This window comes from Lynx rufus, unplaced genomic scaffold (assembly GCF_022079265.1).
Source record: "Lynx rufus isolate CCGP_SWC_20201006 ecotype Redwood Valley unplaced genomic scaffold, mLynRuf1.p SCAF_18, whole genome shotgun sequence".
In the NCBI taxonomy this organism is placed as follows: domain Eukaryota; kingdom Metazoa; phylum Chordata; class Mammalia; order Carnivora; family Felidae; genus Lynx; species Lynx rufus.
Genome location: NW_025814832.1, coordinates 13,065,621 through 13,092,862, shown reverse-complemented (window position 1 = coordinate 13,092,862; position 27,242 = coordinate 13,065,621). Strand labels below are relative to the sequence as shown.

The 27,242-nt window shown below is 35.4% G+C and overlaps 1 protein-coding gene across 6 annotated transcripts in view; it reads right to left on the bottom strand.

The window, feature by feature from the left end:
• The window catches only part of BCAS3 (BCAS3 microtubule associated cell migration factor), a 616,861-nt gene that overhangs the window by 336,487 nt on the left and 253,132 nt on the right, over window positions 1–27,242 (bottom strand). For all 6 annotated transcript variants that reach the window (XM_047080915.1, XM_047080917.1, XM_047080916.1 and 3 more), the window contains one exon: window positions 21,861–22,125. In XM_047080915.1, coding sequence (XP_046936871.1) covers window positions 21,861–22,125 — 265 coding nt within the window. The remainder of the gene's footprint in view (window positions 1–21,860; window positions 22,126–27,242) is intronic.

Sequence of the window (27,242 nt, the reverse complement as noted above, 5' to 3'; positions counted from 1 at the left end):
TTTATTTTTGCTTTTGTTTCCCTTGCCTCAGGAGACATATCTAGAAAGAAGTTGTGATGGCTGATGTCAAAGAATTTACTGCCTGTGTTCTCTCAAAGACATTCACTCTTAAAACAGCATGGATTCAATACAGAGGGAGAACTATCACACCATAATTAATGGTAGCTTCAGAGTTAGTGGAATGGTAAGAAGTTCTTTTTAAAAAATCATTACAAGCAGCACTTGGGTGGCTCAGTCGGTTAAGTACCTGACTGCAGCCCAGGTCATGATCTCATGGTTCGTGGGTTTGAGCCCTGCGTCTACTCTCTGCTGACAGCTCAGAGCCTGGAGACTGCTTTGGATTCTGTGTGTCTCTCTCTGCCCCTTCCCTGCTCACATTCTGTCTCTCTCTCTCTCAAAAATAAACAAACATTTAAAAAATGTAAAAAAAATCATTACAAAATGAAGGTATCTTCAGAATTAGCATAATGGCTTAACCAAATGGGACTTGTTTTTTGGGGCACAAACCTATGGAATAATCAAGTTAAATACTGATGTCTCTTCAGCAATGTAAGAAATTCTTATTGAGGAGGGCACCTTTTGGGATGAGCACTGGGTGTTGTATGCAAACCAATTTGAAAATAAATTTGATATTAAAAAAAAGCTTCTCTTTCTGTGCTCACACAATGGGCAGCAAAAAAAAAAAAAGAAAAAGAAAAGAAATTCACAGAAATTTTTATCTATCTCCTCAATTTCTGAATACAACATTTGATATCTGTAGAGGAATAACAGAAAACTTTTTTATACCAGTTAAGAAATGAGCAGAAGACATGACACAGACTTTCTTCCAAAGACATACAGATGGCTAACAGACACATGAAAAGATGCTCAACATCACTCATCATCAGGGAAATACAAATCAAAACCATGATGAGATACCACCTCACACCTATCAGAATGGCTAAAATTGACAACACAGGAAACAACAGATGTTGGCAAGAATGTGGATGAAGGGGAAACCTCTTACACTGCTGGTGGGAATGCAAACTGGTGCAGCCACTCTGCAAAACAGTGTGGAGGTTCCTCAAAAAGTTAAAAATAGAATGACCCTATGATCCAGCAATTACACTAATAGGTATTTACCCAAAGAATGCAAAAATAGAGATTTGAAGGGGCACATGCACCCTGATGTATATACAGCACCATTATCAACAATAGCTAAACTATGGAGAGCCCCAAATGTCCATCAACTGATGAATGGATAAAGAAGATGTGGTATATATACACAATGGAATATTACTCAGCCATCAGAAAGAATGAAATCTTGTCATTTGCAATGATGTGGATGGAGTCAGAGTGTATTATGCTAAGCAAAGTAAGTCAGAGAAAGATAAATGCCATATGATTTCACTCGTATGTGGAATTTAAGAAACAAAATAGATGAAGATAGGGGAAGGGGGAAAAAGAGAGAGAGAAGCAAAGCATAAGAGACTCTTTTTTTTTCTATGTATTTTTTTTTAATATGAAATTTATTGTCAAATTGGTTTCCATACAACACCCAGTGCTCATCCCAACAGGTGCCCTCCTCAATGCCCATCGCCCACTTTCCCCTCCCTCCCACCCCCCATCAACCGTCATTTTACTCTCAGTTTTTAAAAGTCTCTTATGGTTTGGCTCCCTCACTCTCTTTTTTTTTCCTTCCCCTCCCCCATGGTCTTCTGTTAAGTTTCTCAGGATCCACATAAGAGTGAAAATATATGGTATCTGTCTTTCTCTGTATCACTTATTTCACTTAGCATAACACTCTCCAGTTCCATCCACGTTGCTACAAAGGGCCATATTTCATTCTTTCTCATTGCCACGTAGTATTCCATTGTGTATATAAACCACACTTTCTTTATCCATTCTTCAGTTGATGGACATTTAGGCTCTTTCCATAATTTGGCTATTGTTGAGAGTGCTGCTATAAACATTGGGGTACAAGTGCCCCTATACATCAGCACTCCTGTAGCCCTTGGGTAAATTCCTAGCAGTGCTATTGCTGGGTCATAGGGTAGATCTATTTTAATTCTTTGAGGAACCTCCACGCTGTTTTCCAGAGCGACTGCACCAGTTTGCATTCCCACCAACAGTGGAAGAGGGTTCCCGTTTCTCCATATCCTCTCCAGCAAGGAGACTCTTAACTATAGAGAATAAACTGAGGGTTGATGGAGGCGGGTGGGTGGGGGATGGGCTAGATGGGTGATGGGCATCAAGGAGGGCACTTGAGATGAGCACGGGGTGTTATATGTAAGTGATGAATCACTAAATTCTACACCTGCAACCAATTTTACCATATATGTTAATTAACTAGAATTTCAATAAGAAGTTTAAAAATAAACCATAAAAAGAAAAAAATTATGGTTAAATCATTCACTCTTTAGACCACTGTAGATGCAAGATTCACCATTAGACAACTATAGTAATACTAATTTGAATCTGAAATCAGACTGCAGCACTAAAATATCACAAGCTAATGAAATTCAAGGAATGTTCATGACACATATTTCACAACTAGTAGTCAAATATTTCATGAGTGCCTTAACCTAAGATTACATGCTGTGAAGACTGCCTTCTCTGTTATCACAGAGCTTACAGTCTTATATGCATGAAACAGGAATAATTTAAATGCTAACGGCCTAGTACTGAAAGATAAGTACAAATGGGATCAACTATTTGGAGAAGAGATCATGGAGCAGATGGGACATAACCTAGGCTTTGAAAGATGTGCAAAATATGGAGATGACTAGGAGAGAAGAAATATGCTGAGCATGAAGGATAACATGAAAAGCAGAGGGTGTAAAGGGATGCCACATATGTGAGCAACAGTAAGGAATCTCTAACGAGAGGAGATTATAATAGAAAGCAGTAGGAAGATTAAATGATTTCAGTTTTAGAAGAACTTTTTAATTGAGCCAGAGGAGCAGGGACTTAGGTAAATTCTTCAGCAAGGGAATATACAGATTTTGAGATCACTGAACTTTATAGGTAGGATGAGTGGTCTAGAAAAATGAAGTGATTCACTGAGAAGCTCCAAATCTTGTGATATAGTTAGCCATAACTTAAAACCCCTCACCTCATAATAGTATACAAGGTGCTTCATACCTATCCCTCTCAGCATGCTATTGTATTGCCAAGCAACACCCAAGTTTGTGGGCATTTACTCTTGGTGTCTGTGTTTATGATGTAGCCTCTGACACGCAGCCCATCTGAAAGGGTAAAGTAAGTCTACCTTAAGGGTAAAGGGTTTTATATTCATATAGGTATAGTGTCTGTCTTATATTTTATTGGACATGGCAAGCAACTTATAACAATAGCTTTAATGAAAGAATAAATGGATTAATAAAACACTCCATGATGACAAGGTTCAGGAAGGTAAACTCAGAAAACTACTAACTTTGGTAATCTTCAATAAGGTCATTTCAGTAAAGAGGTGGAAAACTCAGATGGAAAGGGATAAGTAAAAGAAACATTGATCGGAAATGATCAAGGTAATGGATATAGAACACAGATATAAGAACTTTGGGCCTGAAAATAAGACATTCTTTTGATGTCTGCAGACATCAAGATGAGTTACTGTCCCAAGCAAAGTTTTCATCAATATTCATTCTTTCACTTAACATTTTTTGAGCCTTATCAGTATAAGGCCCTGTTCTAGCCCTGGATGAATAAGTCCAAGGGCCTCCTAAAGAGTTCATAACATAATGAGACAGAAAGTATATAAACAAAAAATTTTAAATGGGCGAAAACATGCTAACAAAGATATCTGCAGAATGTCTCAGGAACAACAACTATAAAAGGGAGACATTTTTATGTTGTTTCAAAGGGACAACTTAAAAGGGAAGCTAAGGCATACAAATTTTAAGCATAGAGGAAGAAACCTGTATCTTTATACCTTTATTTTTCAAATAGAAAATAAAGGATAAGATGAGAGATGTGCGAACAATTACATAGCAGTTAGTAAAATGAGGGAAATGGCTTAGACAGGAAATCTCATTAGCTGACACATAATGATCTACATGTAAAAAATATACATTAAAAAACAACAAATTTAAAAATGAAAGTTCATACTCAATAAATCAAACATACAAAAGTCATAATGATCCTTTCCTTCCCTTTTCCAGTGTTCAAAGTCTTTGGTTAAAAATAATTTTTCACTGTCTCTTGTATCATGGATTTTCTTTGAAAATGCAGCTAGATCTAACAAACCTCCAGATTTATTCTCCAGGAAAACTGGAGACTCTTCCAGAGTAGGGGCAGTGTTTTACTATTGTGGACAGCACAAATGTTTGCTGAATGAATGAAATATATTTTTTCCCATATCCAGGAAGTACAAGAAAACAGAGTCCTATGATCCATAGAAAAAATTAATTTTGGAGGGACACAAAATACTTCAGAAGATAGCCAGATGCTGGAATCTATGGCTTTAGCTATTCTGCTTAGTCTCATGTTGACTGAACCAGAAGCCTAGACTTGATAACTTTTCGAACAGATCTTCAGACACTTCCTTACGGGTATATCAAGCCTAAATTTCCAAGTCAAGATTTTTCATTAAGCCTGAAGTCTCTTAATATAATGAGGTTCAGCAGGAAGAAACTTGTAGTATCCCAAGTCTTGGATGAGGATTAAGTCTGTCCCTCCATTTTATCCTTCAATTTCCCATTGGACAGAAAGGAATAGTAGCACTATTTCTTTCTTGCACCTCTCAGGCATATATATATGAGAGTAACAGTAAAATTAAAAATTTCCAAGCTCAATGAAGAGTCACTACATATATGCTAAATGTCATTTTCACGAACTGTTCTTTCCTTTTCTCTTTTCTCTTAATTGTATAAGTACAATGAAAATAGCAGAGGTTGTTGAATTGCAGTTTTAGTAGTAAGCTTTTTAAAATCTTAAGACACATGTAATATTTCCACACACTATTATACTTTTGAATTCCAGCTGGGACAAGACCTGTAAGTGACAAATGCCATGAGAATGGATATTCTCACAGTATTTCTGGCACATCCAAACAGAGGAAGTCCCAAAGATCTCATGAGAAAATAAGCTCTTCTAAGACTCTCATCCCAGTTTTTGGGCTTACTCTATATAGATAAACTTCTATAAGCCTTCAGGCTTTTGGGTCTTTATCCAAATCCACAAGAGCTTTGATCCTTTAGAGGTTTACCAGTCTCCAAGATAGACAGAGTTCTCTTGGGAGAAAAAAATCCCAAGTTCCAATAAAATGGTTTCTCAATAAACTAGAGCAGGAATTCTATTTGGGAGTAGGAAATCATTTAAAAATCAGAATTTATAAAACATCCCTTGATGCTTAAAGCTATGATATTTTGTTTTTGTTTTCAGTTGTTTATTTGCTTAATTATTATTGTTTTTATTGTTAGAATGCAAGGCACTAAACCAGTACAGTTCACACTGGGCTTTAACCACTGACTTCTGGGTTTACTTGAACAAGTTTGCATTTTTGAAAAAGGAATTATGAAAACAACCTCATGCACTCTTTTTTTTTTTCCTTCCACCTTTTGGAAGAATACCTGCAGATACCTTTTACTGAGGAACTCTCAATATCCATACCAACATATGGTACCATTGTCTGTGTGTCAGGTTGACATGGTATAACCTGTTTACAAGAAGTTTTGCTAACTTCAAAATGCCATCTTATCATTTATGCATTGTCCCTAAGTATGTTTTCCCAGACATTCTATACTATAAAAACACAGAGGAAAAATGGATTAAGTTGAGTATAAAAGTAAAGAGAGAAAATAACAATGGGCTTTGTTGCTGCACTAGAGGAACAGCTTGTCAGGTCAGCTTTGCAGAGAGGCATATTCCCAAACCAGTCATCATTAATGGACTCACTTCCACAGGAAAAAAAAAAAAAAAGACAGAGTCTGAAAACTCCGGACAAAAGAAATCCCTGCAGACAAAGTAAAAACAAATTAAAAGACCCATTATAAAACACAGATGCTACAAGGAAAATAAACTTTGCAAGATTTACTGGGCTTTGACAAACGTGAACATTTGTGGAAAAGACATCAGCAACAACTCCCAGGTAATGTGGCTAGACTCCTTTCTGTTTCATCTTTACCCTCTCTTCAGAAGCTGCCAGGCTGGGATTCTTAGCTTCTGAATGCAGTGATGTGAGAACACGTGAATGTGGCAAACTGCCAGCTTCAAGAAGTTTCTGAAGCCAGCAATATCCTGAAATTGTTGACCATTTCAGATTATGCTAAATATTAAAGTTAATATCAGTTTATCTATATGTGTATGCACTTCTTCTTAAATGCAGTCAAGAGGAAAAACAAGCCATAAATGTAATTACTTGCCTCCTCTCCCACTTTAAAAACTTTCCCTATCCCACCATACTATGAACTAAAGCAAATAAAAGCAGTTAAAATGACATTAAGCAATCAAGGGATAGAGTTATAAATCAGAAAGTACCTTAAAACAGTATCATATCAGTAAGAAAGGGAAAACTTTTTATTATAGATTTCTAGAAGCACAAACTACAGTCTGCTGCCAATGGGGGTTACAGGACGAGAATATTCTAGGATCAGAAGGTGTAAGAAACTAAGAACTGTCATGGAATAAAGTGAACCAAGTGGAGCATTTGAAGGATAAAGGAGCATTGTCTTTTGTTGTCAGTAGGGACACAGGGATAAGTACAAAAATGGCAAAGGTGTAGTTGTAAAAAAGCAAAGGACACCAGGCTGTGTTGACCATGCCCTCTGGGAGAGAACTATTATTGGAAGGTCTGCATTTTTTTTCGCACTTTTTGTTCCTTATCATGGGCATAGAACTTGTTCACTTTAGGTATTCCACTTTTCAGAAGGTTTACCATAGAAACTTTTCTATATATGAGACTCCTACAATAGTATCAAACTCTCTTCTTATCACCTCTCTATACACTTACCAACAAGATCCACTCTTATTCTAGGATACAAGCCTCCCTGTTAGGGTCCTTGGTCTGCTAATATTTTGAACCATTACATTTTGTAATCAGATTAATGACGGCCACTGAAAGCCAATGTCCATATAACAACCTGGCACTCCCAACAAGGCAGTTCTATAGAAAGAGCCCCACTCCCAATATCCCATTGTGACTGTTCTCCTCCCATCAATTTCCCTACTCTCAGACCTCATGTAGATGTTCTATCCCCTACATATCTTTCCAAAATAAAAACCGGGTAATGAGTTCGTATGGGGATTTTTGTGTGTGCTTTTTGCTTTCCACAGACAACCAAAACTTTTGGTCTGCTTTTAATATCCTGCTGTGGAATTGACAGGGATAAAAATCCAAAATATACCAGTGAGTTTAACTAAGTTAACTCTGTAGTTGAAAAGCTCCCGACTTCTTGACTCTGTCAAAGAGTACAATGGTAGCTTGTTTTGAAACAATCACTGGAAATCTGGGCTCTGAAAAGTTAAAAACACTGCTTAGCGCTAGCTTGCCATCTAATTTAACATTAAAGCTTTCTCAGCCAAACACTCGATAATTATTTAATCAAAACCAAATAAAATCCTTTCAGAGTATATAAAAAGTATCCTTTGCAAACAGGAATTTCCTGAATGTGGGTTGTTTTGGTTGGGATGGGAGTCTCTATTTCTCTCTTTCTTTCTTTCTCTTGTTCTTTTTTTTTTTTCTTTCTCCTTTCCTAGATGAGAATGACAAGCTTCCCAGCTGCAGTTCCAGGACTTTCACCCTCCTTTTTGACCTTTTCTCAGGCGTATTCCAGTATAATCTGTAATCTACTCAAGTAGGAAAAGGAAACAGCAGCGCCCTGGTGAGAAACAGCGCCTTCTGACCCACATACCAAACTGGGCGGAAGCAATGCTTGTTCACAGGAGCCAGGGAGAGTAGAACACACAATTAAAAGAAAAAATAATATATACATATTTTTTAAAAGACTGTTAACACAACAATCAAACAGTTTAGGTGACAAAGTTCAAGACAGAAAAGAGTTCAGGACAATCCTGATTGGGTATTGACTTGTTTCTCCTTGTAACTTTTCTGAGGGGAGTGACAGATGATGAAATCAAAGTGCTGCAAATCTTTATGCATTTCAAGCAAAAACACTTGTTGCTTTTCAACCAAACAGTTCACGGCGACACAGACATTACACTAGGTACTTTGGGGAAGGGTGGGAAGGTAAGAAGAGAAATCTCCCACAAATCCGACTTGAAAACCAGTGTCCAATCCTTTTTTTTTTTTTTTTTTATTTTTACGTGATGGGGACTGAGGTTTTGAATGATGACATTGTCATCACTGCGTCTCACTACATACAAAGTCGCCTGCGTGGAGATTTGCACTAGTGCTTCTTAAATGTCAGAAGAATTAAAACTTTATGCCCTGGAGAATTGAGATGCCACTAATTATTGAATAACTATTTACATAAATTTGTTTATCTATTTATACAAATATATGTTTATAAATAATTAAATTAAAAAACTGCTAGATTGCTTTCCTTTCTGTAGTCTGAATACATTTTCACCAGTTAATGATTTAAATGGCTCACAACTATCATATACAAGTTTGATTATTTTTCTTTCCTTAAATCTAAAATAAACTCAATAAATTCAGAAAGTTAGAACACAAAAATAAAAATCAAAAGAAACAAGTTTGCTAAAACTATACATACAGCAAGGGACAATCCACCCTGCTCCAAAAAGATACTAAAGCATGCTTAGAACAAGGAGTCTGGAATGTAAAAATAAGCCTGAAAAGGGAGACGAGATCAAGAGTTAGAAACATCGTTTATAAAATGTAAAAATATAAACAGGGGGAAAAATATAAACAGGGGAAAATAGAAGAAATATGTCCAAAAAGTTCAAGATAAAATAAGGTGTATGAGATAGGCAATGAAATACATTGTAGGAAAATCTCTTGCCTACATTTCCTCTCCACTACATTTGTGGCACAATTTAGTCTCAATCACATAGCCAACCCAAATTTATAAAATAAATGAAAAAAATTTCCCCCCTAAGTAAAAATTTCATTACTTTAAGTTTATTATTCTTAGAGCATTCCAAGATTGGAGATGAAGAACATTTTATAAACTATAAAACTTCTTAATATTTAAGTTTTAATTTAAATAACTTAAATAATTTAAATATCAAGAAGTTTTAGCAAGTTTTAATTCATTATAAACATTAGGATTGTAGCCTGCCACTCTTACAACAATGAAATATCAAAAACAAAACAACAAAAAACAAACAAAACAGTATTTAGACTATATTTAACACTAGAGATGACGAAGCAAACTCTTTTATGAATAAGAAGAATAAAAGAAAAGAATCCTGGGTCTTTCACTTTAAGATTCACATTATTCCTAAATCTAATATATTTAAGCAGCCTCAAAATTTCCCACTTTGAATTGAGCTCAAGCTTCTGAGTGCTCAGAAGTGAAGACTGTTAGCCCTGGTGAAAAATCTCCAGAATTAAAAACCCAGCAATCTAGCATCACTTAAACCAAATTTGGGGTTCAATGAACTTCCCAAAGTATAAATAAATCCTCACTTAAATTCTTTTGAAAATATACCTACGCTCATATCCCCCATGCTTATATCACAATGAATTTTGTATCATGTCAGCAAAGCAAACAGGAGGATGAACTTCACTGTCCGAAGGAAAAAATACATAAACTTATCTGCATCATTCAACAAATATAACTTTATTACTTAAACTGCTGAACATACAGCATGTGGAAGAATTGGGAGTTGGCTATGAGATAAAAACAAACACTGAGACAACATATTAAGTAAGTTGCAAGATTTAGGTGCATTTGTTTCAGACTTGGAGGATTCAAATGATTTAATTTAACATTTGCAAAACTTGTCTTTTGCAAATAAGCACTGTATAGTTAAGGAAAAATTAAATATAAAATCAGAGTATTTTCTGTTGAACAATTATAGTAGTAAAATGTAAGCAACATTCCTAATATTCAAAAAGATTTAAACTGGAATATCAATAGCAAAGATGCCCTGCTCCCCTGCTCTCCTTCCCGCTCCCCCACCCCCACCACACAGAAGCCTCCCTTCTTTTTACCCATGACTGTTAAGGATATTTTCTGGCTCTATTTCAGCATCATGACTCAGGTCATGAGAAGTGTCAAAGATGCATTTCCTTCAGATGGGAAAGAGCAACAGATTTTAACAACCATACAAAGTTGGGAGTATAGTGCAAAAGGGCCAAGTCAGCTTTTTTGACAGCAGGGAAGATAAAACCTTTTATATTCACATATATTTTATTTCCAGCTTAAAAACATTTAAATATCTCTCTATCAAAGTATGCTTACATGTTCTGCTCAAGAAGAAAATGGGAAACCCATGCCCAATTTAGCTGCCTAAATTACCAACAATTTGTGAAAGAGAATTGTTCACCTCCTCCCCCCCCCCAAAAAAAATCAGAGTATGCCATATGGGTGCTAATAAACTGTTCAAGTCCTTGTCTTAAAAACTAACTTTTCCTAAAGCAAAACCATGAATTTACTCATGTACATAAAAACTCCCTTGATAGAAATTCCCTGAGAGTGAGAACCACAAAGAGGAGTGCTACTATGACCATATCTGGGCGCCATATCCTTCCCTGTAATTCTTCTGCCATAGCAGAAACACTTTTTCTTAATCAGCTGGCTCACTGCCAAAAACCATATTCATTTATCAGTACTGTCATTTTATATTTTCTCTTATCCATGATTTTATCAAATGTGGACACATTTCAATCCACTCCCAAATCAGACAAGGGTGAAATATTAAGCATTCCCAACTAAGGATGAAAATAGAATAGCCTCTCTCTTCTGAGGCTGCCAACAACAACAATGCCCACATCAATTCCAGTATATCCATTCTGAAATAGTTTCACTCCTGTGCCTCGTTCTAGCTTCAATATTCTCACCTGCAAAAACACACCATCCAATGTTAATAACTCTTTCAATGAACCTTAAATCCCTTTCCTTTTCTCATCCTCCTCCAAATTCTAAACATCATTTTATGCTAAGAACCTATTATGCTAAGAACCATAATAGTTTCTATTTCTCAGTATGTGTAACCCTGGCAGAGCCCTGACCCCACTCTCTGTACCCTTTTGTAGCTTATAAACTATGGGCCAGAAGTCAGATTTTTACTTCCTGCTCGGATTTTAAGTTCAAGAGTACTCATGGTTGCTACTCCCAGCTGTGATAATTTCTAAATCTGTTTATTGGAGTCAGTTATTCAGACACTGGTCATTATGTATCCTAAGAAGCCTAATTTCTACTCTCTTTCCCTTCTCCATTTTTTCTAAAACCAAATTTTGAAAAAAATGTTTCACTGGACTCTGACCAGAATTTTCTTACTTCTTTGTCTTCCTCACTAGAAAAGTAAGGCAATATAGTAACATACAAACAGATATGCCAAATCCTCTTGTTGTTATTCTAATCACTAAAATAATATAACTCCTTCAAATCCCTGAAAACTGACTTCTAAGTTTACTGAGAGAAAGTTTCTACTACCCCAAATCCACCCCAAACAGAGGATTCCTTTGTGGGAAAACTGACCAGTCTAAGTGAAAAGATCTACAAATAGTATTGATTGGGGGTTCCCTAATACAATTGCCAGTCCCACCTGAGGGATCAGTGGGAACTAGAAGTTGGTATGACCTCCTCCTGCTCAAAGAACTTCCAATCATTTCTTTAGTACAGATGTATTAATTAGCTGAATAAAAATAAAATAATGAAACAAATTAATAAGTAATAAAATTTCAATAATAAAAATAAGAATGATCACCAAGGATTCTAAGATATCCAGGTCAATATTTTGGTTTAATCAGTCTGAGACTGGGCCTAGGCACCAGTACCTTTTATACTTATAAGGTAAATTGTAAGGTACAATCAGGGTTGAGAACCACCGTCCTAATATGAAAGATAATGATCACAACAAAAAAATTGAAAAAGGAACTCATACGAAATAGAGATAATGCATCAAGCAAAAAAATGCCTCAAAACTATATCCATATCTCAAAAGGATAAAGAATGTTCCACCTATAAAAAAAAGAAAAGGATGTGATAAAAAAATCATTTGGAGAGGGGCGCCTGGGTGGCTCAGTTGGTTGAGCATCTGACTTTGGCTCAGGTCATGATTTCCCGGTTTGTGAGTTCTGTGCTGACAGCTCAGAGCCTGGAGCCTGCTTCAGATTCTGTGTCTCCCTCTTTCTCTGCCCCTCCCACACTCATGCTGTGTCTCTCTCTCTCTCAATAATATAATAAATAAATGTTAAAAAAAATCATTTGGAGAAAAGGATATTAAAAACATGATACAGAAATAAAAATACAACAAGATTAGAAGACAAAGTTGGGGATACTCCCATAAAGTAAAACAAAAAGACAAATAGAAAAATAGAAAAGGAAGTTACAGATTCAGTGTAGGAGATCCATTATCCAACTAACATGATTTCCAGAAAGGGGCAAAAAAGAAAACAGCAAGGAAGAAACTATGAAGAACTGAAAGAAGACGTCTCTCAGGAGTGACACCTAAGAGTAGAGAGGGGTGAGGCAAGAGAGTGCCATTTGTCATTATAAAATTGTGGTCTTATTTGACTTTTATAATACATGTATTACTTTGACCAAAATATACATTAAATAGGTAAAGAAAGACAACAAAACTTCAATCAATGTTAACAGAAAAGAGAAGCAGAGATTAACTGTAAACTCTAATAATGCCTCAGTGGTAGAGTTTAATCACTCTGGTCCCATAAAGTATAGAGATAACAAATCCTTGAACAGTAGTACACAGAGGACTAAAGAAAGGAATTTTTAGAACATATAGACATCACTTATTCAAATGATTAAAAAATTTGCCTCCACTCAATTACCTAAATTCATTCATAGAAGCTAGGCATCTGGATGGAGTATTAAAATGGATATTAATTAATTGTAATATATTTCAAAAGTCTGATTCTGTAAGAAGACTCTGAGAAATAAACCATAGAAAACATAGTAACAAGGAAGCCGGGTTATTATAAAATGTTATAAGACATCCACATCCATAGTACACCAAGTTCATGCTAGGGTGGCCATGATTACAATCATGGGAAAGTTTAGAAAAGATCGCCCTCTAGAGGCATGTCTCCTTAACCATTTAAAAGCAAAACTATAAAAACCTGGATGGAGTCTGATTTGCCAACATAAAAAATAGAGAGAGAATATAATTGCATGAGCAGTAAAAAACGAAAGAACAAATTCTGGGTGGGTTTCAATTGCTAAATACCTTATGTGGCATTTAAGAGAAAACTTCCAGAGGGAAAAAATGTAGCATAGTCCAAATGAAATAGACAAAATGATAAAATATTCTAGCAGAGTTTAATCAGTTTTCATAGCACTACACGAAAGTTTATCTTACAGGCAATGTAAGAGTTTTTAAAAATACTCCACAGGTAATTTTATTTTCCTCAAAAACTATGCTATCTGAACCTCCCTCTCAGTTTTGCTGTGAACCTAAAACTGCTCTATAAAATAGTCTAGTAAAAAATTATGCTATCTTTATTTAATAGATGGTTCTTCAATTACTGCTTCTGAAATGAAAGCATCTTGTTTTCAGTAAGGTATTAATTATGAGGTCTCTCTTTTGTATCCACTTGCCCTAAAGAACTCATCTGCTCTGAGAAGCAATAGGAATTGACATAAAAATACTTAAAATACCATATGATTTTGGTGTATAGTAAAGGTAAAGACTAGCATAATATTGTAGCAACATTGTAAAAAGGATGATCAAAGAACTTATAAGAAAACAAATTCACTGGGAAAACTATTAGATCTAACAAGAACAAATTAGAAACAAGACTTCAATCTGAACTAAAACAGTAAAGTATATATAACCAGTAAAAATCCAGGTAGTAAACTAATATAGCCTAAAAGAAGATTTTATCCAGTTAACATGTATATACTCTATATATACTCTGTGTGATATGAGGCATAAAATTTAAAACAGAACTACAGTGCACATGATTGATTTTTCTTGGCAAAAATTAAAACATACAAATGGAAACTTCAATCCACAAGTAAACAGTGATGTAGAAAGAGAAGTCAGGAATCATCACATTATTGATTGTCTTAAGTAGGTGAAACTGTATAAGGCTGAAATGTGTGGTTGTTTTGTATTTACAATTGTGTTGTGGTCTGTATCAAGAAAACTACTGATCAACAAAAGTAAGTAATTACAAAACCATCATAAAGACTATAAACAATTTCTGAGCGGTAAAAAGAATGCATCACACAGATGCTAAAAAGACTAGTAATGCTACCAGTTATTTAAAAGTACTTTACTAAAATCAAGAGGCTTCACATCCAAGAATTCAGAGGCCCCTCTAGAGGTCTCAGTCTCATCAGCCAGCTCCATTTGGAAGAAGCAGAATCTGGAATTCAGATGCCAAAAACTGTGACTCAAAGAGGACTCCTCCCCTGAGGAACAACGAGTTGATGGGAAAGGAGACACTTCCAAGAACTCTGGAGAAGTGCAAAAGTGAATCCAAAACCCCTGTGTTAACTCAGTGGAAATTGCAGGATTAAAAAAAAAAAAAAAAAAAAAAAAAAAGGCTAAAAAGCCCTATCACTTTGCAAAGGACTAAAGAACAGGTAAATAAATTAATCAAAATGTATTTCCTGATGATATTAAAATAACAAAAACAGATGAAAAAGAAGGAATACCACTACCTGCACTTACAGTTTTGTGTTGGTATCTCCCTTCATTTCAGAAACATATCAGAAGTCAACTTATCAGAGCGCCTGGGTATCTCAGTTGGTTAAGCATCCGACTCTTGATTTCGGCTTAGGTCATGATCTCATGGTTCTGAGATCGAGCCCTGCTTCAGGCTCTGCAATGACACTGTGAAGCCTGCTTGGGATTCTCTTTCTCCTTCTCTCTCTCTCTCTCTCAAAATAAATAAATAAACATTTTTTAAAAAGTAGTCAACTTACCAATACTGAGTTCTATAATGATATTAAAACCTATATACAATAAAGTCACAATTATATTTCATTTACATTATTCAGTGACTTACTCGTTTATTCTGTTTTCTGGATTCAAGAGGTACTATATAAAAATACAAAAAATGAATCAGTCCTATATACCTCCTCAATAATAAACACTATCAATGACACTAATCATAGCAGCTAATTTTTACTTAGGATTTGATATGTACAAACACTATTTAAAGTGCTGTGATCCTGCCAGGTAGGTAATATTAACCCCATTTTATAGATAGAAAATTAAGGCACAGGTATTTAAGTAATTTGTCTAAGATTACAGAGTTATGAAATCATGGGGGATAGATTCCACCACAAGTAGTCTGACTCTAGGTCCTCCAACTGCCTCCCTGAGCACATTCCAGCTTCATAATGGAGATCATCAAAAAAAGAAGAAACAAAAAGGTAGAAAGTAGTAAGTAACAAGAGCATACAGAAGGAGTAAATACATAAAGTTACACATCATAATCTGAGCTGAGGTTGAAAAATGCATTGTGTACCAGAAGAAATATGCAGAAAGCAGTTCAGGTGTAGAAATAAGGTATCATACTAGAGAGCGAAGACAAGTCATTGAATTTGCTTGGGGCATAAGTAATCGTGGAAGAAATGGTTTCTCTATTCATCAAAAATTTACTAACTGGTAAAAGAAATGCCGTTCTCCTAGAGGACTATTTTGTGACCTTTGCCCTTTTCCTTAAAACTCCCAATACCTGCCACCATCCTCACTTCCTGATTCCATGAAGAAACAAAAGCAGTCTTTTCTTTCCCTCTAACTTCTCCCCATTTTTCTGCTCCCTTTTACATCAGTGTTTCTGGAAAGACTTGTTAATACCAGTCTCCAATTTCCCTCTTCCTGTCTCACCAGAATCCATTCCTATCAGGCTCCTCCCACTCCACCAAACTGCTCTTATCATGGTCACAGGTCCTCTACATTACGAAATTTGATGGTATTCTATTGCTTTCTCAGTCTTTCTTTTTTCTATAAATTATTTTTTTAATTTTATTTTTAATTTTGTAAAATTTACATCCAAATTAATTAGCATATAGTGCAACAATGATTTCAGCAGATTCCTTAGTGCCCTTACCCATTTAGCCCATTCCCCCTCCCACAAACCCTCCCGTAACCCTCAGTTTGTTCTCCATATTTATGAGTCTCTTCTGTTTTGTCCCCCTCCTTGTTTTCATATTATTTTTGTTTCCCTTCCCTTATGTTCATCGGTTTTGTCTCTTAAAGTCCTCAAATGAGTGAAGTCATATGATATTTGTCTTTCTCTGACTAATTTCACTTAGCATAATATCCTCCAGTTCCATCCATGAAGCTGCAAATGGCAAAATTTCATTCTTTTTGATTGCTGAATAACACTCCATTGTATATATATATATACCACATCTTCTTTATCCATTCATCCATTGATGGACATTTGGCTCTTTCCATACTTTGGCTATTGTTGATAGCGCTGCTATAAACATGGGGGTGCATGTGTCCCTTCGAAACAGCATACCTGTATCCCTTGGATAAATGCCTAGTAGTGCAATTGCTGGGTCGTAGGGTAGTTCTATTTTTACTTTGTTGAGGAACCTCCATACTGTCTTCCAGAGTGGCTGCACCAGTTTGCATTCCCATCTCAGTCTTTATCTTAAGTGGCCTATCAGCAGAATTTGACACCTGGATCCCTCCCTTTTCTCAGAAAAAAAATTTCTCATTTGACCTCTAGGATTTCTCATATATGGTTTTCCTTCTCTGTTACTAGCTATTTCATGGTGGAGGGCCCAGGTCTCAGTCTTGGGACATCTTTATTTTTTTTTCTTACTCAACTCACTAGGTGATCTCATCCAGCTTTTGGCTTCACCTGTGCCTTCCAAACACTTATCCTCAGTCTAGTCCTTTCCACTGAACTCCAGGCTTGTAGAACCGAATATCCACTTAATATCACTAGGAGGCCAAAGACACATCTTAAACTAAACATGTCCGAAACTTCTGATCCTGCCCCTATCCCCAAACCTACTTTAACATTGTGTTCCTCATTTGACATGAAGGCAACCCCGTCCTTCCAGCTGCTCAGGCCACAAGCCTTACTAGTTACCCTGACTCCTCTCTTCTGTCATACTTGACATAATAAATGCCAGATCCTGTTAACCCTACCATCAAAATGTATCAAGAATAAAATCACTACTCACAATCTCCATTATAAACAACTCAGTCTAAGCCTTTCCTCTCTAACCTGGATTTCTGCAATGCTCTCCTAACCAGTCTCACTAGGCTTCTACCCTTGTCACCTAGGACTGTGAATTCTCAATAGAAATCTCCATTCTGATCCTACTAAAACACAGTCTTATGTCACTCTTTTTCTCCAAGCTCTCTTCACAGCTTCTCCACCTCACTCTGAGTAAAAGTCAGAGGCTGACATGATCTGACCATATTTCCTCTGTAACCTCATCTTCTAGTATGCACCTTGCACACTGTGCTTCAGCCACACTGTCTTCTTTGCCTTTCCTTGAACACTCTAGGCACACTCCCAGTGCAGGGATTTTACACTGGCTGTTCCTTCTTCCTCAGACATACTCCCCAGATATTTGCATGACTTTCTCCCATACTTCCATCAGATCTTTGTTCAAATGTCATCTTAGTAAGGCCTGTGGGAACCTTTCTAATTTCAAATTGGGATCCTATCCAGGCATCCCCTACTTCCCCTTTCATCCTTTATTTTTCTTCACAGCACACAAAACTATCTACCTACCTATCCATCCATCCATCCATCCATCCATCCATCCATCCTTTTCATTGTTCATATCACTGTACTAAAAAGTCAGCTTCATGGAAATAGGGATTTTTTCCTCTTTTGTTCACTGCTCTTTTCCTAGGGTTCAGGAACAGTGCCTGGACATAGTAAACATTAATTAACAGTTGTTGAACAAATGAATGTATCTCACAGATGTTAAAATGAAAAGCAATGTTACTATGAATGAGAAGCTCTTCATTCTGACAAGCAATGATTTAAATCTAAATTGTTTTTATTAGAACTTCTAAAGATGTTTGAAAACTCTGGCTTGAAGCCTTAGAGTCTACATTTTACCAATACTATGTGAGGTGTCAAAATACAAATACAAACAAGAAAAAGACCCCATCTTCAGCCAACATCAAGGCTAATACAGACTGACACAACATCAAGAGATTTTTAAGACAGGCTTAAAAGATGAAAGGATATTTTTAGCTAAATAGGGATTTAATAGGCATTCAAGGGGGTTATAATTATTTCAAATAGAGAAAAGTATATAATAGGAAAGGTGCCAAGAAATAGACACATGTGGCATATTCAGGGAAACCTAGCTATGGTGGGAGGGACAAGAAGTTGGAAATAAGATGGAACCTTCTCTAATATTCTATAAGAATGAAGAGACACTGAAAGATTTTAAGCAGAAAAGTAGAAGATCATATTTATGGTTAACAAAGGAAAGGCTTTTGACAGTCACAAAAGGCTGGAGGCTACTGAAACAGATGAGGTAAGAAATGATGATCAGGGTTTTTTTTTTTAATTAATTAATTTATTTTTGAGAGAGAGAGACTGAGAAAGCGAGGAGGGGAAGGACAGAGAGAGAGAGAATGAGAAGGAGAGAGAGAGAATCCCAAGCAGGCTCCACACTATCAGCGCAGAGCCTGAGGCGGGGCTTAAACTCACAAACTGTGAGATCATGACCTGAGCTGAAATCAAGAGTTGGATGTTTAACCGAGTAAGCCACCCAAGCGCCCCAAAGATTAGGTACTCTTAATAATTTTTGTGTCAAGGACTACTTGGGCAGTCTGGGAAAGCTGTGGACTCTTTTTTGGAATACTTACAAATTAATGAAATAAAATAAATAGAATTACAAATTAAAAATTATTTAGAAGCATAGTTATCAATACATTCTAAAAATTAAGTTCTGCTATAGCATTATACGTAATAAATATTTAAATCAGTAATATTATTATGTCATAACTTATAACTGCAAAGCAATGATGAGCATAATCAGTATTTCAAAATATGTTCAGTAACTCAAAGCATTTCAAGATACACATATTTTGCATATAATGTGATATGAAAATATCTGTGTTTCTATTGGTGACAATGTACTACTTGTGACGTTGTCCCCAATAAAAACACAGATGTTTTGTCTATATTCAAAATAAAAATAAATGCTTAATTTTGGTTAGAAGATAGTAAATACAAAGATGCAATTTCTCCCCATGCATGTTCATGGATCTTAAGTTAAGAACCCTCAGAGAGACTAAGGTCCAGGCAACAAGATCGGAAATGAAAGAGATTATTTAGAGAGAATATATTTCAAATAAATAAACATCCTCTGTTAAGAAAAAAAAAGGCAAATAGATAAAATAATCCTAACCTAAACTGGATTGACTCCAGAGAGTAAAAAGGAAATATCCCTATATCAACTGTTATTTAACAGTTTCCTTTACTTTGCTAAAAAGAGCACACACAAACAACGGTAATACTGCCAAAGCATGATTCATTTTCAAGATGAATCCCTCCCTGTTCAAAGGTTTACATTGTTTTTGACCAGCATCAGACTGTTTATCCACACAAACTGTAAATACATCATTTTTAGAACTATCCAACAACAATGCCCATTTTGTTTTGACATGTAAGACACAAAAAGATCATGGAGAAAAATGACCATCACTCAAAGGTCTATGCTTTACAAATGAGAAATACTACACAGAAATATGGGGTGAAATTCTAACATAATAAGACTTTAGTACATGTTATCAGGAGGAAAATGCCTCCTGAAATTCCTAGCTTTCAAAGGGAATGTTAAGCACAGCAGTCCTGTCAAACAGTATAATCTCCTCTCTGAGATGCCTTCTGTTAGCTTCACGCAAAAAAATGAACAGAGCTGTGAAATCAATAAAGCTGAGAGAAAATCATGTATTTTTACTCAGAAATCAAGTATTTCTCTTCAACTATTTGTTCTTTCACAAATGACACATCCTTAATTGAAAACTTCCTACATCCTACATCCTTAATTGAAACTTCAATTGAAAACTTTCCTACAGAAAATGTCTAGAATTGATTAGGTATTACAAAAGGATACATGTTTAAGCAGAAGCTGAAACAAATAAGGGTAGGTATAAAGCCAAGAGAACTTCAGAGGTACTCAAACAACTACTTGCATGCTCATATTCAGCACAGCGCTATTCAAAACAGCAAACAGGTGGAAACAACCCAGATGTTGATCAATGGAAGAATAGATAAAATTGGAGTATATACATACAGTGAAATATTACTCGGCCATAAAAAGGAATGAAGTACTGATATATACTATGTGTGGCTGTACCTTGAAAACATTATACCACGTCATATAAGCCAGAAAAAACAATCACATATTATATGATCACATATGGATTATTATATGAAATATCCAGAACAAGTAAATCCACAGAGATGGAAAACAGGCTGGTGGTTGCTAGGGACTTAGTGAGAGAGAAACAGGTAGTAACTGCTTAAAGAATACACGGTGTTCTTCTTAGGTGAGGAAAACATTTTGGAACTAGTTAGAAGTGGTGGTTCATCGTGAGTGTACTAAATGCCATTGAGTTCTTAATATTAAATGGTTAATTTTATGTTATGTGCATTTCAGATCAATTGAATAAATACAAATTGATTTCTGTAGTGGGGCACCTAGGTGGGTCAGTCAGTTGAGCTATCGATTTCAGCTCAGGTCACGATCTCACAGTTCGTGAGTTTGAGCCCCGTGTTGGGCTCTGTGCTGACAGCTAGGAGCCTGGAGCCTGTTTCAGATTCTGTGTCTCCTTCGCTCTCTGCCCCTCCCCCCCCCCTCAAAACTAAACATTAAAACATTTTTTAAAAATTGGTTTCTGTAGTAACCATAATCTCTCTGTATAAAATCCTCTATTCTTAAAAATATAAATTGGTCATCTGTCAAGAAGAACCTGCAATGCTCTAGAAAAAGTATCATCTAATATAAACAATTTTTTTTGCCATTCTAATGGAAATGAAATGGTACAACCACTCCGGTATTATCTACCAAGGTCAAGATGCACATACACACCCAGCATTTCATTAAAAAATGAGAATACATACACACACATACACACAAATGAGAACACATTTGCACCAAGAAACAAGTACAAACATTTTCACTGCATCACTATGTATAATAACCCAACACCAGAAACCTCCCAAATATACATCAACAATAGTAGTAAAAAGGATAGACAAATAAATACATAGAAGCATATTTGTACAATGAAATACCTAAGAGCAATGGAAATAAATGAAGTAAACCTCCATTGAACAACATGAATTAATCTCATAAACATAATCCCACAGGTGTATTTTAAAATAAAATGCATACAGAGGGAGAGAGCCAAAGCATAAGAGACTCTTAAAAACTGAGAACAAACTGAAGGTTGATGGGGGGTGGGAGGGAGAAGAGGGTGGGTGATGGGTATTGAGAAGGGCACCTTCTGGGATGAGCACTGGGTGTTGTATGGAAACCAATTTGATAATAAATTTCATATTAAAAAAATAAATAAAATTCAAATGCTATTCCAAAATACATATGACTCATGACTATTACTCTCCAACAATGAATATTTCTCAATGAACTAAAAGTTAGTTAGTATGGCTAAAATCACCTTTCCCATATGGACTTCAATTTATTAAATTATTTAATAAATTAAGAATGTCCCAAAATAAGCCTAAGATCTTGTCTTTGCATGAACACGAGGGGGAAAAATGTTTTAATTATTTTATCCCAGATCTTGATTAGTAAGGATAATGAGAGAAAGATAGGAGGTTCAGTGGAGAGAGAGAAAATTAGGTTTACCATGCAGAGGTGATCCAGAAGGGCTACTTGATAGACCTGGAACAGGGCTACAGCGACCTCCTTGCTTAGATGTCAGTTCTTGTTCTATCTCTTCCAGCCCAGCACTTTTCTGGAAACGGCTCATACGATTCACAACTCGTGGTGACATATGTGTTCGAACACAAGGCTGGCCACCATAAGGGTTGATGGGGAAAACATGGGAAGTCCCCCGGAGTGTACTGACCACAACCCAGCGACAGTCATGGCTGAAGCAGATGTCTTGTACCTGGAAATAGATAGGGGAAAAAAGCAAAAAGAGAGATTGAAACTATTTGGATTTATCTAGGAGTATCACATACATATCAGCAGATGTGAATAGAAATACTTGCCTTTCTTACCAAATTTACCTAAGATCAAGTATAACTTAAAACTTTTTATTTTACAGACAAGTTTCATGGTGAATATTGATCAAACCACCATATCAGGGATTTGATAAGTTTAGAGTAGAAAGTTCTGCCCCCTGCGGCACAGAGTGCCAAGTAAAAAAAATCCAGACCTAGGCAGTTTTACCTACAGAGCTACAAAAATATGGGTCAGCTTTATTTCTCTAAATTAATTTTCCTTCTAATAAGCATAAAATAGCAAAAATAAAAACAAACATTATACAATGTAGGTGAAGTTATTAATCCAATCATTCACTGAGCAAATATCTGTTGGGTTCCACACTAAGCACCAGGAATAAAAAGGTGAATAGGAAATAATCTTTGGGCTCACAGTCTAACAGGAGGAAAAGACATGTGAGAAATTTGTGATAATGTATTATATTAAAAAGCAAAATAAGTGTCTTGTGTACCAGGCACAGTGGTAAGAAAAAGGAAGAAATATATAGTCTCTGTAAGAGGTAAAAAGGAGATGGTGAAGGTGGAGGTATAGGAAAGGCCTGGATTCTGGAAATAAGTTTTGAAGTAGGATATACTTACAAAGAAATAAGAGAAGACACTCCAATTTAGAGATATTCAGATATTCTACATTAGCTATAAATGCAAAAGCATAACACAGAAATGATGAGCAAGTAGTTCAGCATGTCAGAAAAAAAAATCAGACTTGGCAAATCCAGAACAAGAGGTGTCTGCATTTTATTTAAGAAATAGTGCAGTCAAGATTTCAGGTTTGGAAGAATGATTATGGGAGTGAAATGCAGGGGAGTGGATTTGCAGCAGGGATGAGGGTGGCTGAAGGAAAATTATGTAAAAGTTCCTTCAACAGTCAGGAACATAGGACCCTTAAGAAAGGTGGAATGCAGAAGAGAAAAGGTCTCAAAGCACTCTAATCTCTCTCTCTCTCTCTCTCTCTCTCTCTCTCACACACACACACACACACACACACACACACACACACCTACACCTCATGTATCTGCAGTGGTTGGCAAACTTTTACAGGTTATCCAGTCTCTACTTTCTGCTATAACTACTCAGCTCTGACCTTCTAGTGTCAAAGTAGCCACAGAAAATATATAAATGAATGAGTGCAACTATGTTCAAAGAAACCTTTATTTGCAACAAGTGGCTGATCACACACTTGATTTAGGGGAAATTAATTACTAATTTGTATGACACTTACCAGGCATTGAATACAGAAGTTCAATTATTTTCAAATTAGTAAACCTAATTTACTACTTTCATCTTAATATCAATCTAATGATAACAACTTGAACAAAAATGTCTCCATTTACTTTTCTTCTTAAAAAGAAAATCAAGTAAAATTTAACGTTGTTCTAACCATTTTAAAGCATAGCCTCTAAAAGAAAGGCAAGTTACAGATTGTTAAGATTTTCTGTATTATTGACTAAATGATTAATTTTCCACCATATAAAACTATAGTCAAACAGTGCTTTAAAAAAAAAAGAATTCAAACAACTAAAAGTATGGTATAATAAAGATAATACGTTTGTAAGTGGAATTTAACATGGAAAATGTATACAGGTATAGACACATAATATATGAATGTGTGGCATAGCATTATAATATAAGCTAAGTAAAACTCCTTCAGCAGTCAGAGAAACCAATACTTTCCAATATATTAGATGTTCAAATAAGTCTAAGTTCAGATTAAAACCATGACTAATATTCCAGAAATATTCTACCAACAAAACCTACAAGTATACATCAAAGTACAAGTCTCTAAAAGAGCCCAGAACCTTGGAAATCAAAAGAAATCTTAGTCATATATATCAAGACAGGATACTTCATTGCTAGGCTATTGCTAGACTAAAATTATCAATACACAGATAAGCCCAAAATTCAACCAAACTCCTTTTATTTCAATCACTGCGATATATCCTAATGACATGTTTATGTTTAATGTTAAAAGGACCTCCTGAAATCTGAAAAAATTAACTCCCAAGATTCTAGAGTTATGAATAAAAAGCTAGTCCACAAGTGCTTTACCTCTGCAGTATGCCTACAATAACTTCCAGCTAAACAGACTTACAGAAAAGCAAGACAGGGAAGGAGACAAAGAAAAGTATAAACAGCAGAAGCAAGGAAAAGAAAAATAGTTCCAGACAAGTTTAATATTGTAATATGAAATGCATTAACATAAGCCAGAATCAAACATATAAAGAAAAAACACCTGTAGACTTATTGAGTAACTTGTGTTCCATCCACAGGGCAACTAATCCACGTTATCTAAAACCTTTTTCCAGAATACTTTATAATCAAGACCACTTCCTGGTCTGTCCATGAAAAGAAGTTTTCTTCTTTCATTTTAAAAATACTTCTGATATAAAGTGGTGCTAACAATCAGGGTCAAGGCAGGAAGACAGAATTCCACCTAAATGCTTGCTTACAAAAGTGCTATTAAAGAAGTGATTCTGCTGTATGACCTTGAGACACATCAGGATACTTAAATGAACACAGAAGATATTAGCCGTCAAGAGACTTAGAGAAAGTTTAATCCTTTACATAACATAGAAGATAATAAGTCATCTACTCACAAAATGCAAAATAATATAACTGTTGGTCTTATGAAACAAGTTGGGTGGTTTTTCATATATTATTAAAGACAAGAAAGACTATAAAATGGCAAACTAGTAATAAAATGACAACATCATCTGCAGCATTTCTGGACCTCAATTTTGAAATGATATTTCTAATAAAGACTTTCTCTTCACAAAACAGGAAAGCTAGATGGCAGCTATATCTCTGTTTCCATGCTACAGTACTAAATATCATGGCAAGTAACATCAGGCAATTGTTAGAAGCTTAAACTAAACAAGTACAGGTACCAAAAAAGTATGGTCCAAACATGTACCCTCAAATTTAGGAAGTAAGCATACTTAGATAATTATTATTTTTAAGGACTATTTACTATACTGAACTCAGGAATTAACCCAATCCAAGCAGATCTGAACAGCAAGAGATATATTGTATGGCTCCTACTTAGCATTTCAAACTGCTATGAAACTAGAGCAGAGAATGAATGTGGACTTGAGACAAGTACAGGTTTCTCTCAGAACAGGGGTCAGAAAACTTTTTCCATAAGGGGCCAGAAAGTAAAATTTTAGGCTCTTCAGGCAAGAAAGCAAAACCAAGGATACTATCTAGGTACTGAGAATAACAAGAAAGAAAACAAAATTTGACAAAATTTTTACCAAATATAATTTTTCTAATGTAAGTCTACTAATATGAAGAATGGCATCTGTTTTTTACAGGAGATAATATTTTGTTTATTTAGGGTTCAAAGCCCATAACATTATCATCAAGTAGATCCCAATGCTGATGTTTATAAAAACCATTCTTGGCTCATGAGATGTACAAAAATAGAGGGCCACATATGGCCAATGGACCACAGTTTGCTGACCCATTTTATACCACCACCATGGTAGTAAATGTAAACTTGTCAAATCATCATAAACTTCAAAGCAGAAAGGGCCTTGAAAATCTAAAGTCAAAGTTAAAAACACAGTAAGACCCTCAGGTCAGTATTATTCCTATGGTTTACAAGATACTCCACAGTAAAGAGAGGGAAAACTACACAGAAAGCCTTCCCCATAAGAAGAATCCATGCAAGATATTAGTTAGGAACATGACACCAATGAAATTATAGTTCTTTTCTAAATTCAACAGCCAGCAGACATTCTGTTTTGTCTTCAAGGTGAATAGAGCTGTATTCAATTCAACATTAACCCAAAACTATTGGAGAAAGTCATCTTGGTTGGAAAAAAAAAAAAAAAAGTCACACACATATACACATATAAACCCCCAAACCCAGAGACAACTATTTCAAATTATCTTGGACATCTCTTAATGCAAAAATAGATAAGTATGTATAGATATTTATGTGTATATATGTATATATATATCACATAAACACACATATAGATACACAAAGACATGTGAGACATGCACATACACATATAATTTTCATTGGATAAGAGTAACCAATTTGAAATGTAAAATAATCATTAAACTTTAATATTAAAAAAGATAGTGAAAACATATGGAAACAGCACTGTTAAGTATAAAATCTTTACATGTGATTACAGGCTTTCCCTACAGGTAGCACAGAGGAGTAAATATATCTATCACTTACTAGGTACAGAGCCATGGAAAAGTTAGTTAACAACTCTCTGCCTTATGGTTCTTCAATTGGTAAAATGAAAACAATAATGCAAGTCTCTGGGGTTTTAGATTTAATGAATTAACATGTAAAGCACTTAGAATAGTGCCTATCATTTATTAAACAATGAACAAAGATGTTTGCTATAATTATCAGAATTACCATAAAAATATATCTCTATTCTGTTCAAACATCTGTTTTCACTGCTTAACAACAAGGACTAAACCACTATTATCACTCTAACAGGTTACTACATTAGATTCTTAAATGGATTATTAATTGAGACTACCTACAAGCAACAAGAGACAAAGTAGATAAATTGTACTTATTCAAAATTAAAAACTTTTCTGCAGCAAAGAATACTATTAAAAATTTAAGACAATCCATAGAATATGAGAAAATTTTCCAAATAATATGTCTGATAAAGGTCCAGCATGTAGAATACATAAATAAGTTTTTCAACTCAACAACATAAAGACAAATAATTCAGTTAAAACAAGCAAAAATTTTGAAAAGATATTTTTCCAAAGAAGGTATAGAAATGGCCAAAAGGTACATGAAAAGATGTGCAACATCTTTTTAGTCATTGGGGAAATGTAAATAAAAACCACAATGAGATACCACTTCATACTGAAAAGAATGGCTATTAAAAAAAAAAAAAGTAAGAAAGAAAAAGTTAGAGAGGGAGGGAGCCAAACCATAAGAAACTCTTAAAAACTGAGAGTAAACTGAGGGTTGATGGGGGGATGGGAGGGAGGGGAAAGTGGGTGATCGGCATTGAGG